Below are 24,541 nucleotides of genomic sequence, written 5' to 3'. Positions count from 1 at the left end.
CCAAAAGCTCTATTTGTGTGTTTCCTGGCAACACAGTAAATATTCTTCAGAGAATAACCTTAAGTATGCTCAGAAGCATGTCTTATTTGTGTGGCTGTGCTGTGTTTACACAAGCTGCCTAGGTGAGATCACTTGCTTTGCAGTGTGATTGGTACATGCCATGCTATTAGCAGCTCTGCTGCATGGAGAGCTGGCTATTCATAAAAGCCCAAATAACATCATGAGGTTACAGTGAGGGAGCCAAACAGCACTTTTTTAGATCATAATCCTCTAACTACGTGCACTGAAGCAGGGGACCTGTGACTAATACTCTTAGGAGTTTCAATGAGGCAGCTGCCTGAGTGCGTTCAGATGCAAGGTGGTCTTTCAGTTTTTAAGGTTTACCTCATATTTCATAGCCCGAATAGAATGGGTAGCCCAGTCCTCTTTGTTGCATAAACAGGTAAGTGCACTAATAAATAGGGAAATCCAACTCTCTTATCTATACTGACTTTGCAGCCCAAACAGAAATAAGTACCAATAAACCCTCCTTCTTTCAGCAGTAGCAACTGCATATAAAAGTGATGGAGCTTCAAGGAGGGATTATTTCCATCTCCTTGATGTGAATTCCCTGGTTATGTTGTCCACAGTAAGGACTAGACCCATGAACATGTTACTGCAAAATGAATAGTCACAAACATGATTTGAATGACAATATCAGTCTTACTCTGCAGGATATAAAACCATACTTAAAAATGCAGGGAGTAATATTCATGAATACAGAGTTTGTGGTAACCAGATAATAACTGTATGATGAAATCAGCAGACTTTCATCAAACAATATTTGTACTAGGGCTTTAGCTTCCTCACCTACATGAAGGTATGGGAGAGTGAGAAGATTGCTGCTATCGTGGTAGTTTCACGCTCTAGCAGACCAGTGGAAACAGGGTTGTGCTGCCTTACAGTAAAATTGCATTTAAAAGATTAGCTTTGCAGCCATAGGAGTTTGGAATTCCTACAGAATTTATGTTTTGTCTGGTTTACACAAATAGAGCAAGTAAGCTGATTAGCTATTTGAATTTCCCTAGGGCTATTGTATATTGTTCTTCATTTCTGCCCTAAATTTGCATGGAGGCAATGTACTCCCAAATATCCATGGCTTGCTGGTTTGTTTCTTAAATATGTCTCCACATCCTAGTGGAACAGCTGTCCCCTTCTGCAAGTAATATTCTGGTTATGTGAGATCCCTTGGGAAAAGCATAGGCTGATAAACATCACGGCTAAGTAATCAGAATATGTTTACATGTTTTGTGGTGCTGTGTTAGATACACCTGAACTAGCTCTGACAGGCTGGTACTGTGAAGGACTGCGCCAAGAGATAACCTCATGTCCCAGAAGCCGTCCAGCTTTGCTGCGTAGCACTGTGTTACTGTTAGAGCCCTGTGCTGAAACAGCAATAATGCTTCCAGAGCTGGCTTGTTGAACAGTTCTCTTTGGTGCTGTGTGTCATGGCTAAATAGTCCTTGTTGAAATAAATGGCCCAGATGCTTACAGAGCTTTTCCATAAAGCTCTTATTGTATCCTGGATGAGACCAAAAGAAGCAAATCAAATGTTAGGCTATGTTACAGGCTAGGGAAACCAAGACAAGTTGTGGTATTGTACATTTCACCTTGAATGCTCTTTAGCTTTGGCCATCTTACAAAAGGCACATCAGAAATAAGCAACTTAGGTTACCAGAATAGGCTGGATTTTGGATGAGATGAGATGATGAGAAAGGATAGGGGAGGGATTAATGAATGAAAAGAGCTAGTTGTGTGTTTCCTGTATGTCCTCTTATTCTAAGAAGTGATACATAAATTAAAAGCTATAATAACTTTTGTGTAAAGCAGAATGTTACAGGATACTTCGGATGCAAGAGGGGAAAAAAAAAATTAAAGCCTAGTTCTCATCCCCCACCCACTCCTTTTCCTCCCAGAAATCCCCACTTGTTTCCCCAATGTCAATATTTACACTAGTTACATTGAAGGTGTATAAAAGTTATAAAAGTTATAAAAGTTATAAAAGTCTAACAGAGAATAGCAAGATCATCAGTCGCATAAAGGAGGGAAACCACCTAATCATCATAGCATGCCTAGACAGACTCTTGCAATTTATGTCTGTCTCTGGTATCTGCTAGCTGTACCTGGTGGGGGTGGTAAATGATTTTTAGTATACAGCTTTGAAAGGCGGGGGGGGGGGGAGTAAGGGGACAGTATAGCTCAAAGCAGTGTACAAGCCCTAACACCAGTTATGCATAAGGCAGCCTGTTTTACCCCCCACTGTGTGCCAGGAGGCTGAAACAGAGATAAGGTTAAACAGTATGTACAGAATTCAAGGGCACAGTTTCTTTTTGCTTTCTTATCTGTCCAGACTTTTCAATTTACTTTTAATTCTTCTTACACAGGCTGTTTAAATCCTATCAACACCGTTTATAAATGGAGATTTTTTTTAATAACTCGGCCCTTACACAAGCAGACAGTTTTCAGATTGCTGCTGAATGCTGCTGTATTCATTAAATCTCATAGTGTAACCAGCTGTCCGCTATTTCTTGCCTACTGAAAGGCTTTGAGTCCCTCTTTACTTTGGGACTTAGCTGGTTTTGTTAAATTGTGTTAACAGGTACTCCTGTAGTTTTTGTTACTGGCCTGTAGTGTTAACTGCAAAGTTGATGATAGTTCAATGTCTCTGGAAACCTGTGTGATAATTAGATGTTCTTTTTAATGGTGATTTATTGTATTTGTTCTGAAGACAAGAAATAAAGGCATCTGGATTTTCTTTCTCAGATGCTATAGATTTATAACATATGGTTGTCTCTAACTAAGGCTGCTGATTTTAGGAGGAGATTGTAATACAGTCCGTAGAGTTACACTGAAGACTAGTTTTTGTGTCTGACTGCTGCTGTATGAACCACTGACGTAACCAGCTGGAATTGTCCCAAGCTTGGATGAGTGTTTGTCCAAAGAGAGCAAACAAATACAGTAGCTGCACTGGAAGGAATAGATAGGCTGCATGTTTTGACATTGAATTTGTGTGTTTGTTTGCTAGTAGCTCTGTTTAATAATGAAACTAGAAAGTTCAATTCTAAGAACTGAATCCATCTGCAGAGGTTATGCAGCAAAGCTCTCAGGCCTTTGGGAAGGATTTAGTTGCAGTTTGGTGACAGACTCAAGCAAACCCGTATTTTCTGTGAAGAGCCTGCCCTACCTTAGACTTTCACTGTTTGAAACTTCAGGGAAGTTGAATCACATACTTCACCCCCTGAAAACTGCTTTTAGTTTGAGAGATGTGGTTTCTGCTCATTGCTGATGTACTACACAGCAATTTATGAAGCTGCTGTCCTGGGTGAGTACCTGTACCAAGGAGGGCTGTCCCTAAGCCAGACAAATAGAGGGATGCTTTTCCCTAGGAGCCCCAGATGCTCTTTCTTACTCTCCCCCCCAAGCCTTCATTTCCAGAAACTGCCTTTTCTGCCTTTGTACTCTCCCCTGTCCTTAATGACCAGTGGATCCAGCTGTCAGGTACTGGGGAGAGGAATGCAGCCTGCTGCTTCTACTTTTACACATCTATGATATACAGGGAGAGTTTTAAGCCTCTACCTTCCAAGTTCTTCCAAGGTAGAAGGAAGTTGTGGTATGATACTAGCTGACATTCAGCCTGCCTTTAGTGAACTCATGCAAGTTTTGGGTTCATAATAACAAGTTCAAACCCAGATAAATTTTGCCAGACTTTGTGTTTCCTGAGGCAGTTCAGACATTTTCAGTCTGAGAGTGGCTTTGATAATGAGCAAAGTAATAACCCGCTTTTGCAGAGCTAGTAGGTCTTTTGGAAATAGCAGCAACCCACAGCATAGCAGAAATCAGACTCTTCCATGCCTTGAAAGAAAGTCTTTGCAGGTGAAGGTTTTAGAAGAGTGCCGCAGGCTTGCTTTGCTTGGAGGGTGTTGTCCTGAAGCTTTATACGTCACTGTAACCCCTTTTACAGTTCTAATTCTCACATCATGGAAGAGATGAACTGTCTTAGTTTGGGAAGCAGTATGGGCAAGAGAGACTGAAAACAATAAAACAGTAGAGAAACGTTATTCTGATTTCTGCCTGTATGACCTGGTTTTGTATGACCAAGTGACCAGTATGTGGCACATAGTAGCATATGTCTGCTTACTGGAACCAGCATGTGCTCTGAAGGGAGAACATCCTCTCTCTGCACGTGGCATCACTAAGTAATTACTGCTGCTTATAGTAGTAGTGTCTGGAGTCAGGCAAGTGGGCATACGATTCAATTAATTACAGCCCAACCAGGGTAACAAGACAGGGTAATAAGAAAAGGAAAATCAGATTTATTCTACAGTAATTTCTGATTCTTTGAAGTTAAGTAGAGAAGTAATGGTGAGCAAGGTAGGAAATGGATCCAGGCTGCGAAGAGGGAAGTCAGCTTGTGACTGAACTGTGATTAGTGTTCACTGATCTGAAGCTTAAAGCCCAGCTGGTCTGTAGATTCTCATCTCATTTAGGTATCTTCTTCAGTAACTGGCATTTGTGTTCTGAATCTTGTGACTGTATTTGCTGAAGGGAAGAACTTGGTGTACAAGCCTTGGTGGTACATGTGTATTACGGGATACGCACATAGGTTGATAACATCTAAATGTAGAGAGTTCTGGTATTTACATTTGATTCATATTTAGGCAGATTTCCGTTACGCAAAATGTCATGAACCCAGGGTCTTGCTTTGAGTGTGCACTCTTCTGAGTCTCCTATCTGTGTTTGGCTGTACTGGTCAGTTTGCAAAAATATTGGGCAAAGGAAAAAGTTGGAAAATAATCTCACAGTAGGGAACACGTGCCAATTCTTGGAAGCATCACCACTTAGAAGTGAATTGAAAGCCTTGGAAGCTGTTGTTCTGGGTCTTTCCCTACCCACTTTTCACATAACTGCAATACTGCTTTAGTAAGTTTTCAAGTTGGTTTAAGGGCACCTAAGATGGGATCCTCTGCTTGATGTATACTGTTGTATACATCTGCTTGATGTATACTGTAAGCAGCAAGCCATGGAGATTAAGCGCCCTTCCACCACAGGAACTGTATGCTTTCCAGGGTAATGTGCACAATACACTTAGGTACTGTTCGAGGTTGTTACCAGACTAAAAATATGTGCTGTTTCTCTGGGCAGTTTGCTTAAATCTTCAAATCCAATTTGTTGACTCTAGTTCCCTTCATGTTTCTTTCACAATGTACTGTTAGTTACAAACTTTCTGAGCAGCTGCCCATTCCCTTTGCCCCGAGACAACTGAGAACATGGGCTAAAGGTTGTATGTAGATGGTCTGATCGGGAAGTTCACATTAGTGTCAAATGCAGTTGTGTAGCTTCTCCAACAGTTGGTGGAAGTTTTGTGTGAGGAGAGGAGGAAAACTTACTTAGGGAGAAACTTGTATAAAACATATGGGGAAAATGGATTCAGCTGTATTCCTTCAAATTTGCTGGTGACCAAAATAGCAGGATAAATGCCATTAACATTTAGTTGATACTTTGCAGGTTGACAGAGAAAACGTGAAATACATTTGCTTTTGGAGGTTTTATTTACTGTTTGAAAACTAATGTAAAGTGTTGTTGCTCTATTCTGTCAACAAGCTGTTCATAAAAAACCCCAGTTATCAGTGTATTTTATGAAAAAAGAAAAAGTTTTAACCATGCATAACTCGGATAACAATTTAGGAGATACTCAAATGCAAAATGCAATTACTTTAAAACAGACAACTTCCATCAAGAGAGTTTATTCTAAAAAGGGGCAGAAAAGGCATTTACTTGCCAAGTTGAGACTTCTGTTTCTACTGCAGTTCTTGATGATATCCCTGACTTTTAAACAGGCCGCAGTCCTTCCCATACTTGAGGTGCTTGGGATTGAGCATGCTTTCAGCTACTGTTTATTGAGATTTGTTAGCCAGTAACTCTCAATGTGAAGCTGATTGCTTTGACTGCCTTGGACACCTCTGCATCCAGTGCTCCTTAGTGGTGTACTTTTAGAAGAAAGTTGTGCATAGTGAATTGTTTGTGGTTGTTCTCCCACTTTTTTTTTTTAATAGCCACATAAATGTCAAGAAGCTGGCACACAAGGCAGCAGAGCAGGGTTGTAGGATAACTGCGGCCAGTACCTTGCTGTCATTCTTGTATCCAGGTGCCTTTTTAAATTACCCTTTCCCTTGGAGAGTATTCTTGTGATTCCTCCATACTCAGCCCAGGATTCGTGCCATCTATCCCACACATGCTGGTCGCTTATTACCAGGCAGGTCTGTCAGTGCCAGAGGATGTAGTGTCCCTCTCTTGGGAAACTTGTGGCCGGTAAGACTTTCTTAAAACAAAGGATGATTTGTTGATATGTAGAGCAACAATTCAGAGACAAGAGTATTGAGCCAAAAATCTAAATGTATGTTTTGTTTTATGTGAACGAGTGTGTTGTTACGAGGCAGAGCAGGCAGTTGTGTCGGGTTCTTTTTCATCAGTGAATACCCATGCAGAGAGTTAGTCTGTTTTTTAGGACCCTGTAAATAGTGCTGCCATCAGCCACACACATTCCTGTCCCTACCACCCCTGCCCTGCCCTCCCCTCCTGGAAGACTGTATAGACAAGGGAAAAAAGGAATTTGGTCATTTGGGGCTTCTGGGTAGCTGGTTACAGTCTCTGTAAAATGACTACTGTGTACATGCACCTGGGTGTCTGATGGGTTTTGGGTGTGTTCAGACCTGTTATACATGTGATATTTGGATGGCCATGGGCAAGTGCCCAGTGAGCTAGGTGTATTATGGACGCATTGCAGTTACTTTTCATGTTTTTTCTGTTTCAGAATTTGTTGATTTAACACCATGTATGCTGGCTACCTGGGCTGTGTCCAGATTCCCATGCAGAAATGTGGGGGCCTATCCAGTGATTTTTTAATTTTTTTTTTTTTTAATTGAGTCTCTCCCTGTGAACCAGCTTCCCAACTTGCCTCTAGGTACTTTCTTCTTCCCTCTGCCCCTCTGAGCTAAACCTGAAGAAGGGTTTAGAGCCATTAGGAGAATTTGTCCAGTTGCTGTACCATGTAAAACAAGGCAAAGTCCTCCACTCCTTACTTATTTGCAGTGCAAGTTTATATGGGGGTTATCTTTCTTTCCTGTTCAGGTCAGCTTAGGCGTGGTCAGATGATGAATTTTGATTGCTTGTACAAGACCATTTCCCTCAGCCACAGCAATATGCTGCCAGAAACAACCTGAAGTCTCAAGTGGCCCTAGTATAAAACACTCACTCCCAGCAATATCTTGATTGTATTTCAACAAAAGAACAAATGCAGGACAGCTATTAAGAAAGTGCCTGCCTGCCTGTGTAATGCTTCATTCATCTTCTGTAGCCCTGAAAACAAATTTATTGTAGAAAATATGGTCCTTGCGCATGAAAGAAAGAACATAAATGATATTGCAATATGAATTCAGGGATGCAGTGTGTTATTTATTTATTCTTACAGAGCAGAGAATCAGCCTCTTGGAAACAACAAGAGGTGCCTGGGGACCCCTTTCATTTGCCGCAGTTGAACCTCTCTTTCTGGGTCCTGGTTAGTGCAAGCTCTAAACTTCACCTGCTGGCTGTGGACATGCAAACACCTTGCCTTAGCAAAATGGCTCCCACCAGGCCTAAGTTTAAATCTAGACAGATGATCCTCAGGATTGTGTCCCTTTCCATAGCCCAACACCTGAATTCTGCCCTGCCAGTCTTCCCTGGTTCAAATCCTAATGCAGATCCTCACTGTGGTTTCTCTGGTGAGCCTCGGGTGTTAAGCTCACCAAAATTATTTCTCCTGGACTTTTCCCAGTCTTGTTTTAGCCATTGTGTGGTGATCCTTGACAGCTGCACATCTATGCTTTGCCAGGTATTCCTTATTTGCTACATAACAGTTGGTCTCTTGCCCTTGTTGGCTATAATCCAAACTTGGTTTAGCCTCAGCCCTACCAGCTTCAGATGGTACATGTAAATTTCTTTCAAGTCACATTTCACATTGTTATAAATCATTTGTTACTCTTATAAAATTTATCTTTACATTTACAAAAATAATAGAATGAGTGATTTTTGTGGTAGTCTCCCTCAAGAGGAGGGCTTCTCATAAAGGTGACAAACACACCCTGATAAGGAGAAGTCATACTTTCTGTTGTTGTTAGTAACATAAGCATGTCAGCGAATGAACCAGTGTGTTTTGCTAGTAGTTTAGTGTACAGGCTTCAGTGATCATTGTTGTATCTTCATCAGTAGTGGGAAACGTGGTCCAGTTCTGCCCAAGTTTTCATTTGCTGCGTTGGAATCCCTGCTGAGCAGTTAGGAGGCAGCTGTCACACTGGTGAGAAACAGTGGGACAGGTATAGATTTATAGCTTTACTGGCAAAATGAGAAGGTGTTTGAATGCTATAGTTTCGCATCCAATAAAACAGATTTATAAGCTCAAATGTCAACTGTAAATGCCAAAACCCTTATTTAAGGGCATTATCCCTGTTTTAATACTGTCTTAGTAAAAACTGTGTGTGTTTAGTATGGTATGTGTGCATTTTTATTTACTTATACTTCATTTGTTTACACTTGAAAGCTGCTGTAAATCAGGCTTTACTGCTAGCTTGATTGCAAAATACTGATTCTGCTATGGATATCTGAGAGCATTGTCTTCTGCAGCACGTCTGGTGTGTGTATTTTATGTGTGATTTCAGCATGTTTGAGTCTGAGGGGCTACACATACAGTGTGGGCCTTTCCCAGGACTTTTGAAGCATTGCATGTTTAAAATGCTGTACAGTAAGTAGTCAGGGTGGTCCAAAGATGGTAGGTGGCCATTCCTCTCTCACAATAGCAAGTGGTTCATTTAAAATTATGGTTGTTAACAAACAGTGGATTTAAGGCTAATTTCCAATATTGTGGTTAACTTTTTCAAATAAAATGAAAGACACTTAACAGTATTTGAACAGGAAGTTCTAGAATTGGTTTCAATCCTGTTTTGACTTAGTTCCCTTAGCAAATATGTGTTTGAGAAAGTAAGTGGAGTAAGGTATTAATAGTTCCACTGCTTGGACGTCATCATTGCAGACAGCAGCATTGCGAAGCCCACAAAGGTTTGTGCTTTTATTGAGATCTAAGCAGCTGAGTTGCAGAAGTCTCCCCGTGATTTTACAGTTATCCTGCAGGACCCAAAGCCTCTGTGGCTTGTGGAAAAGCACTGAGGTGGCAGGGTAGGGAGGGTAAGGAGATGGTCCTGCAGGCCAGCTTGTCCCAGGGGCCTTGAGGGAGCCCTCCAAGCTCTGGAGAAATCCAGGATTTAAGAGGATGCAGAAGTTGTGCTGTGTTAAACAGTGGCACGTGTCCAGTGTCCCTGAGTCACGTGTCGGTAGTGGCATTGCAGCTGGATGCGCCTGCTCAGGGGCTCGTCAGAGCAGGTGCTGGTTGTCCCTGTTGCTGGTCACACAGCAGGGGTGACCCCCGATGGGCTGGGGTCTTCTGCTCCCTGCTGTACTCCCTGGGCAGGTGTCAGTCTCCTTTTAACTTTCAATAAGAGAAAGGAATGGCATATCAATGCAAGTGTCAAAATAGTAAAACCCACTGTAGGATATGGTCTTGGCTGCTGAGTAGGAGACAGGCCAGATCTTTTAGGATTTGTATCAGCAGGAAAGCAGTGCTTTTTTTCAGTTCTTCTATTTTAGAAAGCAAAGGCCAATAAACTGATTTGGGTCAAAATGTCTTGGCCACCTCATCTTCTCAAATAGGGAAGAAAAAAAGAATACAGTACCATCTGCATTTAAACAAACCAGCAATAGTAACTGCCAAAAATGGCAAGAAATACATGATTCATCTCTTTGGGGTTTTTTTTTTGTTTTTCCTCAAGCAGAGGTCTTCATGGGTCTTTGAGTGTAAAAGAAACAGATCTGACATGAAAATGACTGAGCTGGTATTAATCTCCTTAACTTACAACAATCAGATGTTGAATAGTACCTAGAAGATTATCAGGTTTCTTAACTGCTATCATTAAATCAATGATGTGGCTTACTCTTCTAGGATAATGTTACTTATTTTGTATTTAACTTTTTGTCAAGATAATGTTCTAAAGTAATTGATGAATGCTGTAATATTATTGTACTTGGCTCTATATATTAAAAAAATATGGAGAGAGATTCAGTCTTGAGGAGCTTGAAACCTTACCATCAAGAAAGGTCATTACAGAAAATGCAAGAGGAATACAGCTTTGTAGGTATTTGGATTTTTTTTTTCCCCCCTACTAAAAACAAAACCTCTGATGGTTTTCCAAAACTCACAACTCAGATAAATAACATATATTAACATATATTATTCAGGTCACAGCTAGACTGTGAAAACTGAAAATAAGAGCTGATTTTTCTTGTTTTTTTTTTCCTAGTCTGCTGCTCTGAGGCACACTGAACATGTGCCTGAAAGTGGCAAGTGTAAGAAGAAAGCCACAAAGCAGTTCCCCAACCTGCAGTTACTGATATAAGGGTTCCTGAATCTCTAGCGGTACTTCCCATATTTGTGTAGTAGTATTTCACTTGATTTTTATCTCGTTGTACAATAAAGCTATAGAAAAATAGCTGAGAGTCTTCTTGAACTGCATTAAATTGACATGACATGCTTTTGTGGCATTTCATTCTTCTTACTTGTCTTTTCATGGGGAAAACATAAATTTTTATTAAAAAAAAAAAAGAAAATCACTCAGGTTTTAGATATATGTGAGATTAAGGGTTGACTTGAAGAAGCCTAACAAAGCATTTTATAAACTGCCAATTTTTCCCATGGTCAAGGCTCTGCAGAAATAAGCTTTTTGTCTGTTGTACCTGCCAAATCAAGTCAGGCATGAGCCTCAGGTCACAGTTTCAAGATATGTTCTAGAAATACACCCAAGCCCCTAGGGTAAAGATAACAAAAGGCTTCTGGGTTGCACGTCTGTACATACCAGAGTATGAAAGTAGGTTTTAGCTGCAACTTCTTCACAGGACATTTTTGCACAGCATTTCCTGCATACTCACTGTAACCTCACAGCAGTGCAGCTCTGGGTCACTTGCTCTCATGGTCTCACCCAATTGTAGTAAGCCAGGTGTAATGCCCCAGTATTCCTAAAGGCATTTCCAACCCCACCCCATGTGTTTGCTGTTGTCTGATTTCTGTTGGAAGCTAATAATGAGGTGCATTTCTTTGCTTTTTCTTCTCTTTTCATATAAAGACTCTTTGTGAGGTCAAATGCAGTTTAAAAAAACCCAGAAGCCTTAAACTCACACAGAGATGATTCAGCAGGCCTTCCCTTGCTTTGAAGGTGCAGGTTTGCATTGTGTAAACGGTTTTGTTTGCAGTAAATTGCCGAGAGTGATAAGGCAACCTCTATCTCTGTAGGACAGGCCTTCCAACAGCATCTTTACACAATAGTGGTGAAGCACAGTCAGGCAGCATTCCAGGTAGCATAGCAAGTAAGGTGCTGCGTTGTCTCATTGCTCTTAACTGAATCAGTTATGACAACTGAATCAATTTGGACAGGCTTTGGGGAGAGAAAAAACAAAACAACTTGTGGTTTAGAGATGGGGGCAAGCTGTAGAAATCTTAAAGGCAGAAACTACCAGAAGAATGACTGTTTTGGGGGAATAAGAGTCCTGAGTGATGAACTCGCTGAGTGGTGAGTCCTGAGTGATGAACTTTATCTGTTAAGGGAACAGATAAAGCCACTGGAGTTCTTGTAGCTCGGTAAAAACAGCTCAGGTGTATGTAACAACTGATTCTCACAGCCTCTTGCAGCTCTGAGAGAAAAGATGCTGGGTCTTTTGCCAGGTATACAGCGGGCTAGGAATTACCTGATTTGTAATTACTCACAAAACCCCTTGATTACTTGCAAGTCATTTGCCTGTTACAGTTGAAGGTGTGGCCATTAAGAAAGCTGCATGTAAGAAAGAGCTAGAAATAGAAAAACAGCATTTCAAGGATGGATAAGGTTCAAAGAGAATATATGTATATAATCTCTGAATATTGTAAAATGTTCAGTCTTAGCCAGCCTTGCAATCCTATAGACTACAAAAGGAAAGCTTCTATATATTGATCTAAACTTATTTCCTGATGTGGCCAATTGTCAGCCCTCCATTCTCCTGAAGAACTTGTTTTTGTTATTATTATAAAGGAATCAGGTGCAATACCATTCCTAAGGGCTGATCCTTCTGACACATACAGCAAGAATTTAGCTTGTACAAAGATTACAGTTTACCCTCCTCCCTGGAATTATGTACTAATTCTAATAATAGAGTGAGTTTTTTGAAGGCTGACAAATCAGATTGTTAAGGTTAAATCAAGAAGAATACTTCAAAATACTGACCATTTTTTCTTGACTTGCATGCTAGGATGATATATTCTTCCATTTAATTTAAATTCTTTCATCTCTGTAATGAATGGTTTCATTGCTATGCCTCCCATATTGTTATCATGATAAAGATTTTTGCTCTTTTAGAAATAACAAATGTATAATAAAGAGATGGAAGAGATTGGGAGGTGCTTTTGAAATTTGTTATGGAAAGGGTAGTGGCTGTGGACAGCAAGGAATGAGAAGAATCCGTGGGGAAATGTTCAGAGGGGCCAGAGTGGGGCTGCTTAGTCATTGCTGAAACACCTGGTGGCTTCATTAAGGCACCAGATTAGGTGGAGCTGCTCAAGTTCCTCTGGTTGAAGAGGGCCTTGCCCCCATGTTTTTATTGCTGCTTCCTCGCTAGGAGATAGGTGCCCTGAGATCTGGTCATTGTTAGTAATGCCTAACCTCTGTCAGTCAAAATGAGCTTTGCTTGCTTTGCCTGCATGCAGTACTGAGTGCTGGTTGCAGTAGCTGGCGGGCAGGCAGTAGGAAAGAGACCCATCCCCCAAGGGGACCAGTGACACCCGGGTTAGTGCAGTAACCTCTTCAGCTGGCGCAGCTGCAGATGGGAGACACCATGCATCTGCAGCCATTAGCCCTCTCGGGCTTCAAAGACACTCGGATGTGAATGCTGGTATTTACATCCATTCTGCTAAGCTTGTTACATCTTGCAAAAGCTGGTGCTACTTTATGAAACCACAAGAGAGAGAAATCCAGTCCTAAGAACTAACACAAATCAGGTAGCTCAGAGCCCTGAAGAATTGACTGGTTTTGCTTGTAAACGTTCCTGGGAAAGAATCATCTGATCATCCTCTGAGATATTAATTTGATGTCCAGGGCATTGCAGTAACAGGCATTTCGAGTGCTTCTGCTTGGATAGCTTTCTTATGGAAAGAATTTAAGATCTTGGTTTGCCAGTTATTTGGAGTCATCTGTTTGTGCTGAACTTGACTCAAAAAAGTCACCCTATTGGACTGAAATGGAACTATTCCAAATTACAGCGGCTAAGTGCAGACATATGTTTTTGCAGGATCAGGCTTTTCACATTGGTCTCCTTTTAGCTTCACCAGGATGTTTCTTCAACTGTAGCAATAAGGAAAAATTGCATTTCTGATGACTTAACCTAGAGAGCACAGATGTTAAATGCCATCCTTTTATACAAGCAGTTTTTATGGAAGTGCTTGCTATGAAAGAGTATGTTTCCATGCGTTAGGTGGTGTTTGCTTTGGGTGACTCCATGTGTATCTATCATACGCTCTTTCTGGGTGAAAGGAAACTTGGTATCTGTTAATATTTTCATGTTAAACATTTGTTGTTGTTTTTTCTCTTATGAGCATTTCACTCAATCTCTGTTTACTTGCATCAATAAGTGGTCAAACATGTTGTGTTTCCTCAGGGGAATGCTCAAGTTATGCAAACTGTACCGTAGATGTGTCCCCATGGCCTTTGGCTGCCCTGCGTTCTGCACTCGTTAGTACCCAAATGAGCTTTGTGCTAATGTCAAACCATACTCCCTCATGACAATGCTCATGTAGCTTGTCTTACTAGCCCCCACATGGAAATAATTTCAGTCTGCAATTGCGTACTGATTTATAGATGAGCATGTGGCTCAGTTTTGTGTGTTCTTTGATTTGGAGGAGTTGCACTTTGGAAATACTCGTGTGAGGGCTGGGGTGGAGGAAGCACTTACAGTAGACTGGGGTAATGAGGCTCTGCCAAGGCAGAGACCTACCTGGGGCCTGAGTGGAGCCTGTGTACTCAGGCCATATGGGAGAGCTTTTAAGACCATTATTATTTGTTTGCTATGGCTGTGCAACTTCCTCTTCCTCTTTGTACAGCCTTTTTCTGACATGCTGTCACTGCCTTCATCTGTTCTGATACAGAAAGCATGCAACATGGTATAATTTCCTACCTTCTGCTCTTGAGTTGGTTGTTTAATGAGAGAGAATTTCCCTTGGACGATGTCAGGGAAAAAATCTGTATCTGCCAAGGTTCTTTGTATAGGAACAAATGTTAACATAAGCAGGCTTCCTCACAAATATCCAGGCACGGCCATCAACCACAGTGGGGGAAAAACACTTCAGGGAACTGAGGGAGTGCTGCCCTTCCTCCCTGCCTTTTCTTCCAAGGGTGTTAACAAACTCATTGAAGGGGCTGACCTTTCATCTGACATCCAGGAAGACTTCTTATGGTGAGGCGTCTTCTTGCATTTCAGGTAATTACTCATTTTCAACAGTTTTTCTGAGCACAAGCCAATTCTTTGCCAGTGTTGCAAGAGGAGCCCATTCCTTCTCTTTTATGTTTTGGCCTGAAGTAAGGAAGTAGCCAGTGGGAATTAAACAGTGTTCTTCGTTAGTTCATTTTATTAGCGCACAAAATGCAACCTTCCTTGCCAGTATTGCATTCTTCTTTTTTCATGCTTCTGCTGAGCATTTTATGAAGTAGGTACGAAGCACACTTCATTGCTTCTGGACAAACTTACCAGCTTAAAGCCAAGGCCCCAAGTAAGGAGCTGTGGTACCTGGGCATCTTTAGGTAATTTAACATTATAACTGCTGCTAAGCCTTCAGGAGTGAAGTACCCCTTGGCTCTCCAGAGTTAACTGCTTAGCCCGGAGAGGTGGTGGTATTTGGAAAGTGAAGAGAAAGCCTTTAAAGCTTTAGTGTTAGAATGTGCAGAACTGCTGCCTTGAGTCATGCTGTCACGTTCCCCTGACAGCACTGTCCTCAGCATTTTCTGCATTTTGCTGCAAGAGTACACCCATAACAGGAACAGCCTGTGAACAACTTTTCAGTGTTCAGTTTTACATTTAACAGAAGTGTAAAGTTCAGCGTCATGGAATTTCCCTGCTTGGTTGTTAAGAGAGCTTGGTAGGACTCAAAGTGAGCAGCCTAAATTGTAGGCAGAAGCCTTCCTCCCCCAGATGAGTATGTTCAGGGATTCGGAGCTGTCCTGGCCTCCTCTCATAAAAACTGCAATAAAAGTGCTCTTCTTGGGCTCTGTCTTACTTTATTTTAGCTCAAAAATATTTGAAGGAAAATGATCTAACAGAATTTAGCTTTATAAATCTTAGACTGCTGTGGAAGGAAAATAAAAAATTACGTAGGCCAGCTCAGGGACTTGTTTCTTTTGAAATAACTGATGCCATAAAATCCCAAACCAAAAGAGGTGGGAGATGTAAGGCATCTGGCAGAGTTTGCAGCCCTGGGGGGTCGACAAGAGGAGTACAGCCTGCTGCAAACAAAAGCTGAGTGTTTTGCTGATGTGATTGCAAAACATATGTTTGCCCAGGACTGTTATGATCTTGGGAATAGGCAGGAGGCCAGATTTCTGCAGCAGCGTACTTAGTCACACAAATATCTACAAAATGTTTAACCTCCTGTGATTTCTCAGTTTAAAAGCTGTAATTACTTTGTTGCTTAAAAAGAAGGTAGAAACTCTTGCGTCAGGAACAGGGGAGGGGAAAAAAAAGTGTTGTCCAAAGAGCTTCTCTGTGCTGGGAAGGAGAGCAGGGCTCAGGGGCTGAGGGACCCTTGCTACTCAGCTGGGCTGGATTTCACAGAATTGTAGAATCATAGAATGGTTTGGGTTAGAAGGGACCTTTAGAGGTCATCTAGTCCAACCCCGCTGCAGTGAGCAGGACCGTCTTCAACTAGGTGAGGTTGCTCAGAGGCCCTTCCAACCTGACCTTTGAATGTCTCTAGGGATGGGGCATCTACCACTTCTCTGGGCAACCTGTGCCAGTGTTTCACCACCCCCTCATTGTAAAAAAATTTCTTCCTTATATCCAGTCTAAATCTACCCTCCTTTAGATTAAAAGCATTACCCTTGTCCTGTCACAACAGGCCTTGCTAAAGAGGCTTCCCCCATCCTTTCTATAGTCCCCCTTGAAGTACTGAAAGGCCGCAATAAGGTCTCCCCGCAGCCTTCGCCTCTCCAGGCTGAACAACCCCAACTCTCTCAGCCTGTCCCCCTGGGAGAGGTGCTCCAGCCCTATGATCATTCTTGTAGCCCTCCTCTGGACCCGCTCCAACAGGTCCATTTGGACCTGGGGCGCCCTGGGGGAGGTCGCGGCCGGGGTTTCCTCCTCCGAGGGCGACCCCTCTCCCCACCCTGCCTGGAGCATTTGTTGCCATTCGTGGGGGCCGGCGAGGAGAGCGGGGAGCAGCCCCCAGTCCCCGCTCCGCTCCGCCCCGTCGGGGCCGGGCCCTGCCCGCCGCTCCGCCCGCCGGGAGGGACGGGGGGAGGCCGGGCCGCGGGCAGGGCCCGCCCCGGCGGCGCCGATCGGTGCGGCAGAGCCGCGGCGGGGCTGCCAGGGTAGCGCGGCCGGCCCCGGCCCCCCAGCGCTGGCATGAGGGTGGCAAGGCCGGGCCCCCAGCAGCAGGTACCCCGCGGGCGGAGAGGGGCTGGGGCCGCGGGGGAGCCCCGCCGCCTAGCCCCGCAGGGCTGAGCAGCCCCCGGGCGGCGGTCCGGCTCCACGGGCGCATCCCCAGGGAGGGGTCCCGGCTGGACAGGGGGCGGGGGTCTGGGCAGGTCCCGGCTCAGCTGCGGGGCCGGGGAGGCAGGAGCAAGTGCTTCCTTGCGGGCTCCTCGCTTGAGCCGTAGAGTTGACGTTCGGAGCTACTGGAGAGTAACTTTGGGGGGTTTGCAGGACCTTTCTAGCTCTCTTCTATGGGATACCCAGGTACTGCATACGGTGACAGTGCAGATGCCGACGTTAGCCTCCCCGTTGCCACCTGGACCCAGAAGGGCTGGGCTGCTTGTGTTTGTGGTGGGGGGGGTGTCTCTGCTGGGTTTTTAGGCTCCTCCAAGTAGGTTTTGTCTCTGAATTGCCCGGTATCTATTTCGTTCTTGCACGGACTTGGATTATCTTTTTAAAATAGTGAGGCTGGTCTGGTGTTTCTGATAGAGAAAAAAGCTTGCTGTGATTGTAAACAAATGCAAGTCAATAGCATTATTTTGGACAGGAACTAAAGTGCTGCTTTGAATCTCTTCTGTAAGTTTCTTAGTGTCACCACGTTAAGATTTTTCTTTTAAAGGAAGTTCTTAAATCCTCAAACTGCTGCAGATTGCCACGGAAGCTATTTTGTATTTTTCTGGGTTGTACAGATCTGGTACCTGTTGGATACAAATTGCTTTGCTTTGACATAGTCCAGCGGTACAGTCTATGTAATGCAAATGGTAACTGTCACGTTTAAACTTGTTTCCTTCTGTGTCACTGATTTATTGGTATTTAAACAGTGTTTACAGCACAGAAATTGCAGACGTTCCTTCCAAATCCTTTGCCCTTTAATGCTTTTTGCTTCATTATACACATCACAGAACTGGTACATAGACAAGCCAGACACTAGTCATTGAAATTCAGCCTCTTGGTTTCAGTGAGCTCATATCAAAAGTAAATTGGGTTGTGGTCTCTAGGCAGCTGTGTCACAAAACCACTTCAGGAAGAGCTATTACTGCTGAGGAGGAATAGGTGGCACTTAGGTGCTTTGAGACTACTGTGGTTGGACCTGCTTTTACTGCTCCGTCCTAGACGGTGGCCAGAGAAGATGTGTTAGAGCTTCAGACTGAGGGGTCTGGGCTTTGCTTTTATTCCTGCCGTTGTGAGCAGGGTGTGTGATCTTGGGCACACTCTCACTTGCCTTGATTTCTGTCTTGAATCAAGTAGTTAGGGATGTTTTTAAAATTTGATATTTCAAAGGACTTTTGAGACCTTCAGAGACAAGACACTTACTGCTGTTTAAGTTAAAGTTATTGAAGTATTTAAGTTCATGTAAGAATAATGTATTCTCTGTGAGGTAGAATCAGTTCAACGTTTGCTATGCTCTAATTCCAGTGAAGAGTGGTAGATCTGTGGAACAAAGTGCTTTGTAGCAGAGGGGGAGTACTTGTTCTCAGTTCTCTAAATCCATGCAAGTGCAGACATGTCTAGTGCTTCAGTTGAATGTCAATCCGAGATACCCAGGAAATGTGCAAAAACTCAGAGTACATGAGATTTTTGGGGATCATTTTTGTGTCATTTTAATGTGAATCATGGTTTGTTTGAGAAAGCCACAACAATGGCAGCTACCTCTGGATTAGGTAAATGAATGAAATAGCAAAAACTGCCAGTTCTGCGTAGCCCCACATTTAGAAAAGATGTAGAATTTGTGGGATTTTTTTTTTTAATGTTTGTAGGAAAATAATCATATTTGGTCACTAATCTTTTTTTCTTAATCCCTTCATTTCCAAAAGCTAGCCATCTGATAAGGAAACTAGAGTAGCTACTGCATTTAGTAGAACTGAAAATACAGCTTTTAAGCTGAGTCCATATCAGCTTGGTGACAAGTAACTTGTCCTGTGAGGCCAGTTGTGCCAGTTATTGTTGTTAAGATCCTTAACAAGGAAACTCCAAATTTGTAGCCTGTCAGTGTCCCCAGCAGTGAGGTTTTGCTGTTGGTAACCTTTAAAGGGGAAGTAGGAACCAAATGCAGTGAGTGAAGCAGCAGCAGTACGAGGCCTCTTAGAGTGCTAAGTGCCAAAGTCTCCCTTGGAAATGCAGCACAAGCTTCCTGGACACTTAGATGCTTTGGGGCATTTTATCCTATAAGCATAGAAAGCTCTAAATGGCTATCTTTTTGATGTCGGCTGCAAATGCATACCATACTAAGCTGAATTTTCAGCACTGCTGGCACATTGGGGTCATGGTAATTCTACTAGGAGATTGTGTTGAAGAGTTTTTAACCCACAGCTCATTGTGGTTTTCTTAACCCTAGGCTTGGGTAGGAATGCGCTTAGATTATGTAAAATGATCACTGGTTGCCTAGGAAAATGTTACCTGCAAAAAAGGTTGCCTCAAACTCATTTCCCTTCTGTGGTTCCTTCCTTTAGATTGTTTAGATTGTTTTATTTTGCATAAAGTGTGTGATTTTGTTCGAATCTAGCAGTATTTAGTGCTTGATCGGGACGCAGATGATTCACATGAAGGTGTTAATCCTAATGTGGTTTTGTGAAGTAAATCGATAATTATATTTTCACTTTGTGGCTTGTCTGTGATAAAATGTCCTTTTTGTCTTTTAGAGGAGGTTTAAATAAGTATGTAAATAAGTTTCTCTGGGAGATATACCATTTGATATTGGTACTGACTGTACTTGAGGGGAGCAAAATGACTCACTGTGCTAACACCAGGGAATCAGTCTGAAGATTGTGGTTCACAGTGCTCAGCTCATGAATCCTGAATGATTGAAAATTAACAGTTTAGCAGCAGTCCCCATACTCATCTGACAAAACTATCACAAAACCTCCCCCAAACCTCGGTTATAAGACGCAGAGTTCTAGCTGCCAGGAGCCAGTAGTGGGGGATGAACAGGGATCTGAAAAAGCCTTTTAGGCACACTGTGGAGCAAGAGCTGTAGCTAAGGTTAGGTAGCTGTAACTGACCTAGAGGTCCTGGGGTCTTGGCTTGTACCTTAACTCAGCTTCAGTGTTTCTAGATGGAATTTCTGATATTGGGTGTGTGTTTAGAAGTTACTTTTTGTTTTCTTCACTTATCGTTTAAAGAGTCTCAGAACCAAAGCAGATGATGTTCTACTACTAGCAGAGGCTATGGGTGTTGTATTTTAAAACATTATATAAGCATTTGCAGTTCAGTTTTCCATTTTTCAAGCTTTCACTTAAACTTGGTAGGAATGCTGTTCTTGTCAAGACACTTAAAGGTACCTTGAAGTGGACTTGATTAACAGAGTCTTAAGATACAGAAAAGCTGTAAGTAGAGTGAGTTTATATGTATGTGCAGTTTTAGGGTGGTCTTCTCTGAGCATATGTGTGCATGCAGAAGAGATTTCTGGTCAGGTTGTCATTGTGGAGTTGGATGTACTAAGTGGGCCAGACTGGTGAGAGAGAATGGTAACTGGGCAGTATGTAATCAGGTTTGCAGACTTGTCTCATTAACTCTTCTGTCTCAGCTCTGAAGAGCTGTTTCTTTTGTAAATTTGCATAAAACTCATTTCCTCGCTAAGAAGTCTCTGAAAAGGCACACAGTCTGATGGTTAGGGCATTAGCCCATGACTTGAGAGACCTCAGCTCAAGCCACCAGTCTTCTGTAGCAGCCTCTGTTAGACATGTAGCTTTTCTGTTTCTTGGGATGTTTTTTTCGGAATGGGAGATAATACACTTGCCCTTCCTCACAGGAATGTTGCATGAATTAAATACATGAGATGAGGTGCTCAGATATGGCAGTGATTAGGGACATATAGATTCAGAAATGGTAGGTATCTGGTGAATATAGTTCCCATGGAAATTATAATAGTGGCTGTACAGAAATACAAATTACATAAGGGCAAAGAGGAGGCTTTTGTGTGATTCCTGAGGTCATCACTGCCAGCATAGTGATACAGCATTTATAAGATTCTCTGTCAAGGTATGTCTGGAAGGTGAGCAGCGGAGTGGACTGCCAGCTGATGAGGCCTCCCTCCATTACCTGTGAGCTTCTGCGTGTTGAAGGTGAAATCTGTTCCACCCTTGGTGCTCAGCTTTGCAGCCATCTGAGTTTTATGTTCTGACTTTGAAGATGGAGTGCCTTGGATGCACTATTATTATTAGTAGTAGTAATAGTATTTGCACCTAAAACCCCAGTTGTGGTTGACTTTCTGCTGAGCTTGGAGCTATATTCAGCTGCAGAATTTCTAGACTGAATGGAGTTGGTGTGGCAAGGTTAACAAACGGGGGGAAAGAAGTTTGATGCAGAAAACATGGCACAAACTAGGTCACTTTGACGTGCAACTCAGTGGTGTGGAATCGCATGAAAGTTGCTTATACTTCTGTAATAACCAAAATAAATATCGGTTGCTTGTAACTGCTGCTCGTCCTAGGCCCCGCTGCTTTGCCAAGTGTTTGTTGGTGCTCCAGGTGAGGTGCTTCTTTAAGAGAAATGTGCAGGAGAGATGTGGTAGTGTGGCTGGTCAGGATGCAGGTCTTACCTTTGAGAGGGAAAGCTGGAGAGCAATGATCCTTGAGAGTGTTTGGAAGATGGAGGCTTAGTGAAAGGTGTCATGGAGCGTAGAAATATGTTCAAAACAAAGGGAAGATACTCTAGGACTGCTTTGAGAATTATTACACTGTTGTCTATATAGTACTTGAAATGCTGGGATACTGGGAGCACCCAGAGATGCCTGCTATTTCTCAAGTACTAGGAGAACTTGATTAAATGCTGCTTCTGAAAAAGAGGGGAAAACAGTTTTTAAAAGGTCTGCTGTAGCTTGTAACTGAAGAATAACAATTTTCATAAGATTTCTAATGGGTTAGAATTTATAAAACTCTGAGTGTGGTAACCATGCACCTTAGGACAACAAGCTTATTTCTGTTCTTAGCACCCTCTGAAAGAAACATTCACCCCCATTTTGCAGATGGAAAACTGAGGCTCATCTTCCCAAATCCTTTGCAACATCTCTGTCAGAACAGAGACTTGAACCAAGTCTTCTCAAGTACTAGGCTGGTGTCATGATTTCAGGGGGATGCTTTCCCTCCTGAGGGAAAACAAAGCAACTTATTTGATCCTCAAAAAAACCCCACAAGTCACTTTGCAGAGAGGTTTCGTTACTTGAGTAATGTAACCTGTTATATGCAGTGTAATCATAGTAGCTTGACCTCTGCATGCTTTTTTTTAAAAGAAAAAAAAAAGGCAAGTCTATTCATACTGATGTATTTTAAATTGTGAGGGAAAATATATTAGCAGCCTGCTTACCTCAGGTTCTTAAATCTTGGGGTTTTTTCTTCCTGTAACTGTTCTGGGAAAGGGGAAGACTGAAACATAGTTGCTCAAGAATTAAACTTGAAGGTATTTCTCTTGAAGTGCTTGAGTTAGCAGACGACTGCAGGCATCTGCTAAGTTAAGTGATGCATACAGACTTTTTTCCTTGCTGTCATTTGGATGTAAGATGCTTCTCTAATTTGCTAGTGTAGTTGTAGCCGATGTAAGAAGCTGTGCTAGCGCTTTGAGGAGAGCGGGTGTTTTTAAGATACAAATTCCATCCTACAAGTGGCATTTCTAGAGGCTTAGCTGCCAGGCAAAATATGTTTGTGAACGTTGGGACCCTTAGCAGGAAGAAGCTACAATGCAAACTTTACTGTCCCAGGGAAAATGTGAAAAGATTAGTAGTAAGAGCTGCCCTTTGATCTCACTTTACCCAAATAAGACTTGAGAAATGAAGGTGTCTGACTTAGGATTTAAGGACACTGTCAGCGTCTGATGGGCTTTGGTAGACCTGTGCTGTTTCCAGCTCTCTGAAGCTGGTTTTTAATCTTAGGGGAAAGTTCAGGGAAAGGTAACTGATTAATAAAATTGCTTCTTGTACAATGAACTCATGCAAATAGAAACCTCCGCTGAAGGCAGAAAAAGTGCAATAGTGAGTGTGACCAGTTTTGCTTGTTTATAACAGCCTTTATCTATGTGGGGGAAATGTAGCAAAGTTTAAAAACTGCATTTGGCAGGCAGCTTTTAGGCACTTCGTTTGCTCTTGAGGCCTAAAACAGCCGAAGGTGCGCTGTGTGGCCTGAACTGGCTCAATGGTATTTATTCATCTAAACCCAGTTGAGAATCTGGAAGGGGTTGGTATCACTAGAAAAGGAGTGGTTTGGGCTATGGAATGGAGGCAATGGACGCGTTTTGAAGACAACTGGGAGAAAGGGAACAGATAAGGAGCCCAAACCATTAGTTTATATATAGCCTAATGTTTAGCACTCAGCTCCATCCCCAGCTTTAATGCCAGGTCTCCCTCCATCAGTAAGAGCACCATGCCATCAGCTGCCCTGTTGGGGGCTGCTTCGGGTGGCAGAGTTCCCATCTTCCCTGAGGAAGCCATGCCACTGGCTGGGGAGTAATCCCCTCAGGAGAGCTAGTTTGCAGCGAGTGCTGCGCACATGGAGGAGTGAGCCTCTGTAGCGATGGGGAGGTGGACACCTGTGAATGTGCGAGGTGAGGCTTTAGTACATGCCTCAAGGACCCTGCTGTGCCTCTTCTGAGAGCTGCTCCCTGCCAAATGCAGAAGCTGCCCTTGAACCCATGACTCCCACCCTTCCAAAGGGAATGGTTTAACAGGCAGCACACAAACACACCCAAATAGTTTTAAGCAGTTTGTTCCTTGACTGCACAAAGGGCTCAGGGTGCTGTAGGCCTGGCAGAAAGCTTAATCTAGCTGAGGGAGAAGGCAAGTAGTGAACTGCTGGAGGGGTATCCAGCCTTCCTCTTAACCGCAAGGCAACATGTCCACAGAAGTGTGTGCAAGGACATGGCTGCTGCTGTTCTGACTGAGCAAAATCCCCTCCCTCCCTCCCAGTGTGAGTAGCTTTTTATCCTATCTTGAAAAGAAAGCAGATGCAAATGTACATCAGGTACTTTCAGCAGTTTAAGAGCTCTTTGAGGTTGGGAAAAATAAATCTGATTAGGGTTACAGCTGTTTCATTTCCTGACAGATGCAGAGAGTGTTATGTGCTGGCCCACTGCGGATGTACACACAAACATCAGTCTCGTTTTGTATCAGTGGCATAACCACACAGCAGCCAGCTATGTACTGAACTCCTTGTCCTGGACACCCTGCCAAAATATGCTTTATGCAGAATTTTCTGTGAACCAGGTAGTAGTGTGTGTGCATATTAATTTGTGTGTGTTTTCATCAGTTGGCAGGGCCTTTGTTGTTGAATTTTTTTTGTTGCTGGAGTGGGGCAGTACACTGTAAACAAGTGTGACTAATTATAAAGAACTTGTATAAGAAATCATTTGCATTTGTACAAATGGTACTAGGAAAAGTACCCGTGTAAGAGTACTGCAAGTACCCAAATAAGCCCAGCTCTGAATGGAGAACTCTTTTCTTTCCTGCAACCGCAGCTAAAAAGCTGTTTATAACTAAATGCTGAGATGGTGTAATTTTCTTTTCTAGGAACTTGGAATAAGAATTCCTAGACCACTGGGACACGGACCAAGCAGATTCATCCCAGAGAAGGAGGTGTGGTGGTGTTTTCAAGTACACAGTGAACTTTATGCTTTTAAGGAACACCCTTTTAGTAGTAACCCACATTTGGTTTCAGGACAGCTGCTGTGAGCTGCAAAACATTCTTAGTCATGATCACATTCAGTCCTGGTGAGACTTTGGCCACTGTTCTAG

General features: G+C 42.8%; 1 protein-coding gene across 5 annotated transcripts in view; it reads left to right on the top strand.

Annotated features, from left to right (window-relative positions):
- Positions 1 to 24,541, top strand: part of SESN1 (sestrin 1) — an 84,551-nt gene that overhangs the window by 50,308 nt on the left and 9,702 nt on the right. For 2 of the 5 annotated variants that reach the window (XM_075087411.1, XM_075087414.1), the window contains one exon: positions 24,317 to 24,382. In XM_075087411.1, coding sequence (XP_074943512.1) covers positions 24,317 to 24,382 — 66 coding nt within the window. Of the gene's footprint in view, positions 1 to 16,639; positions 16,789 to 16,958; positions 17,089 to 23,852; positions 24,014 to 24,316; positions 24,383 to 24,541 lie in introns of those variants that run through there. The other 3 variants (XM_075087412.1, XM_075087413.1, XM_075087416.1) reach the window with 3 other exon arrangements.

This window comes from Phalacrocorax aristotelis, chromosome 3, assembly GCF_949628215.1.
Source record: "Phalacrocorax aristotelis chromosome 3, bGulAri2.1, whole genome shotgun sequence".
In the NCBI taxonomy this organism is placed as follows: Eukaryota; Metazoa; Chordata; class Aves; order Suliformes; family Phalacrocoracidae; genus Phalacrocorax; species Phalacrocorax aristotelis.
This window is presented reverse-complemented; position numbering and strand designations above follow the sequence as displayed.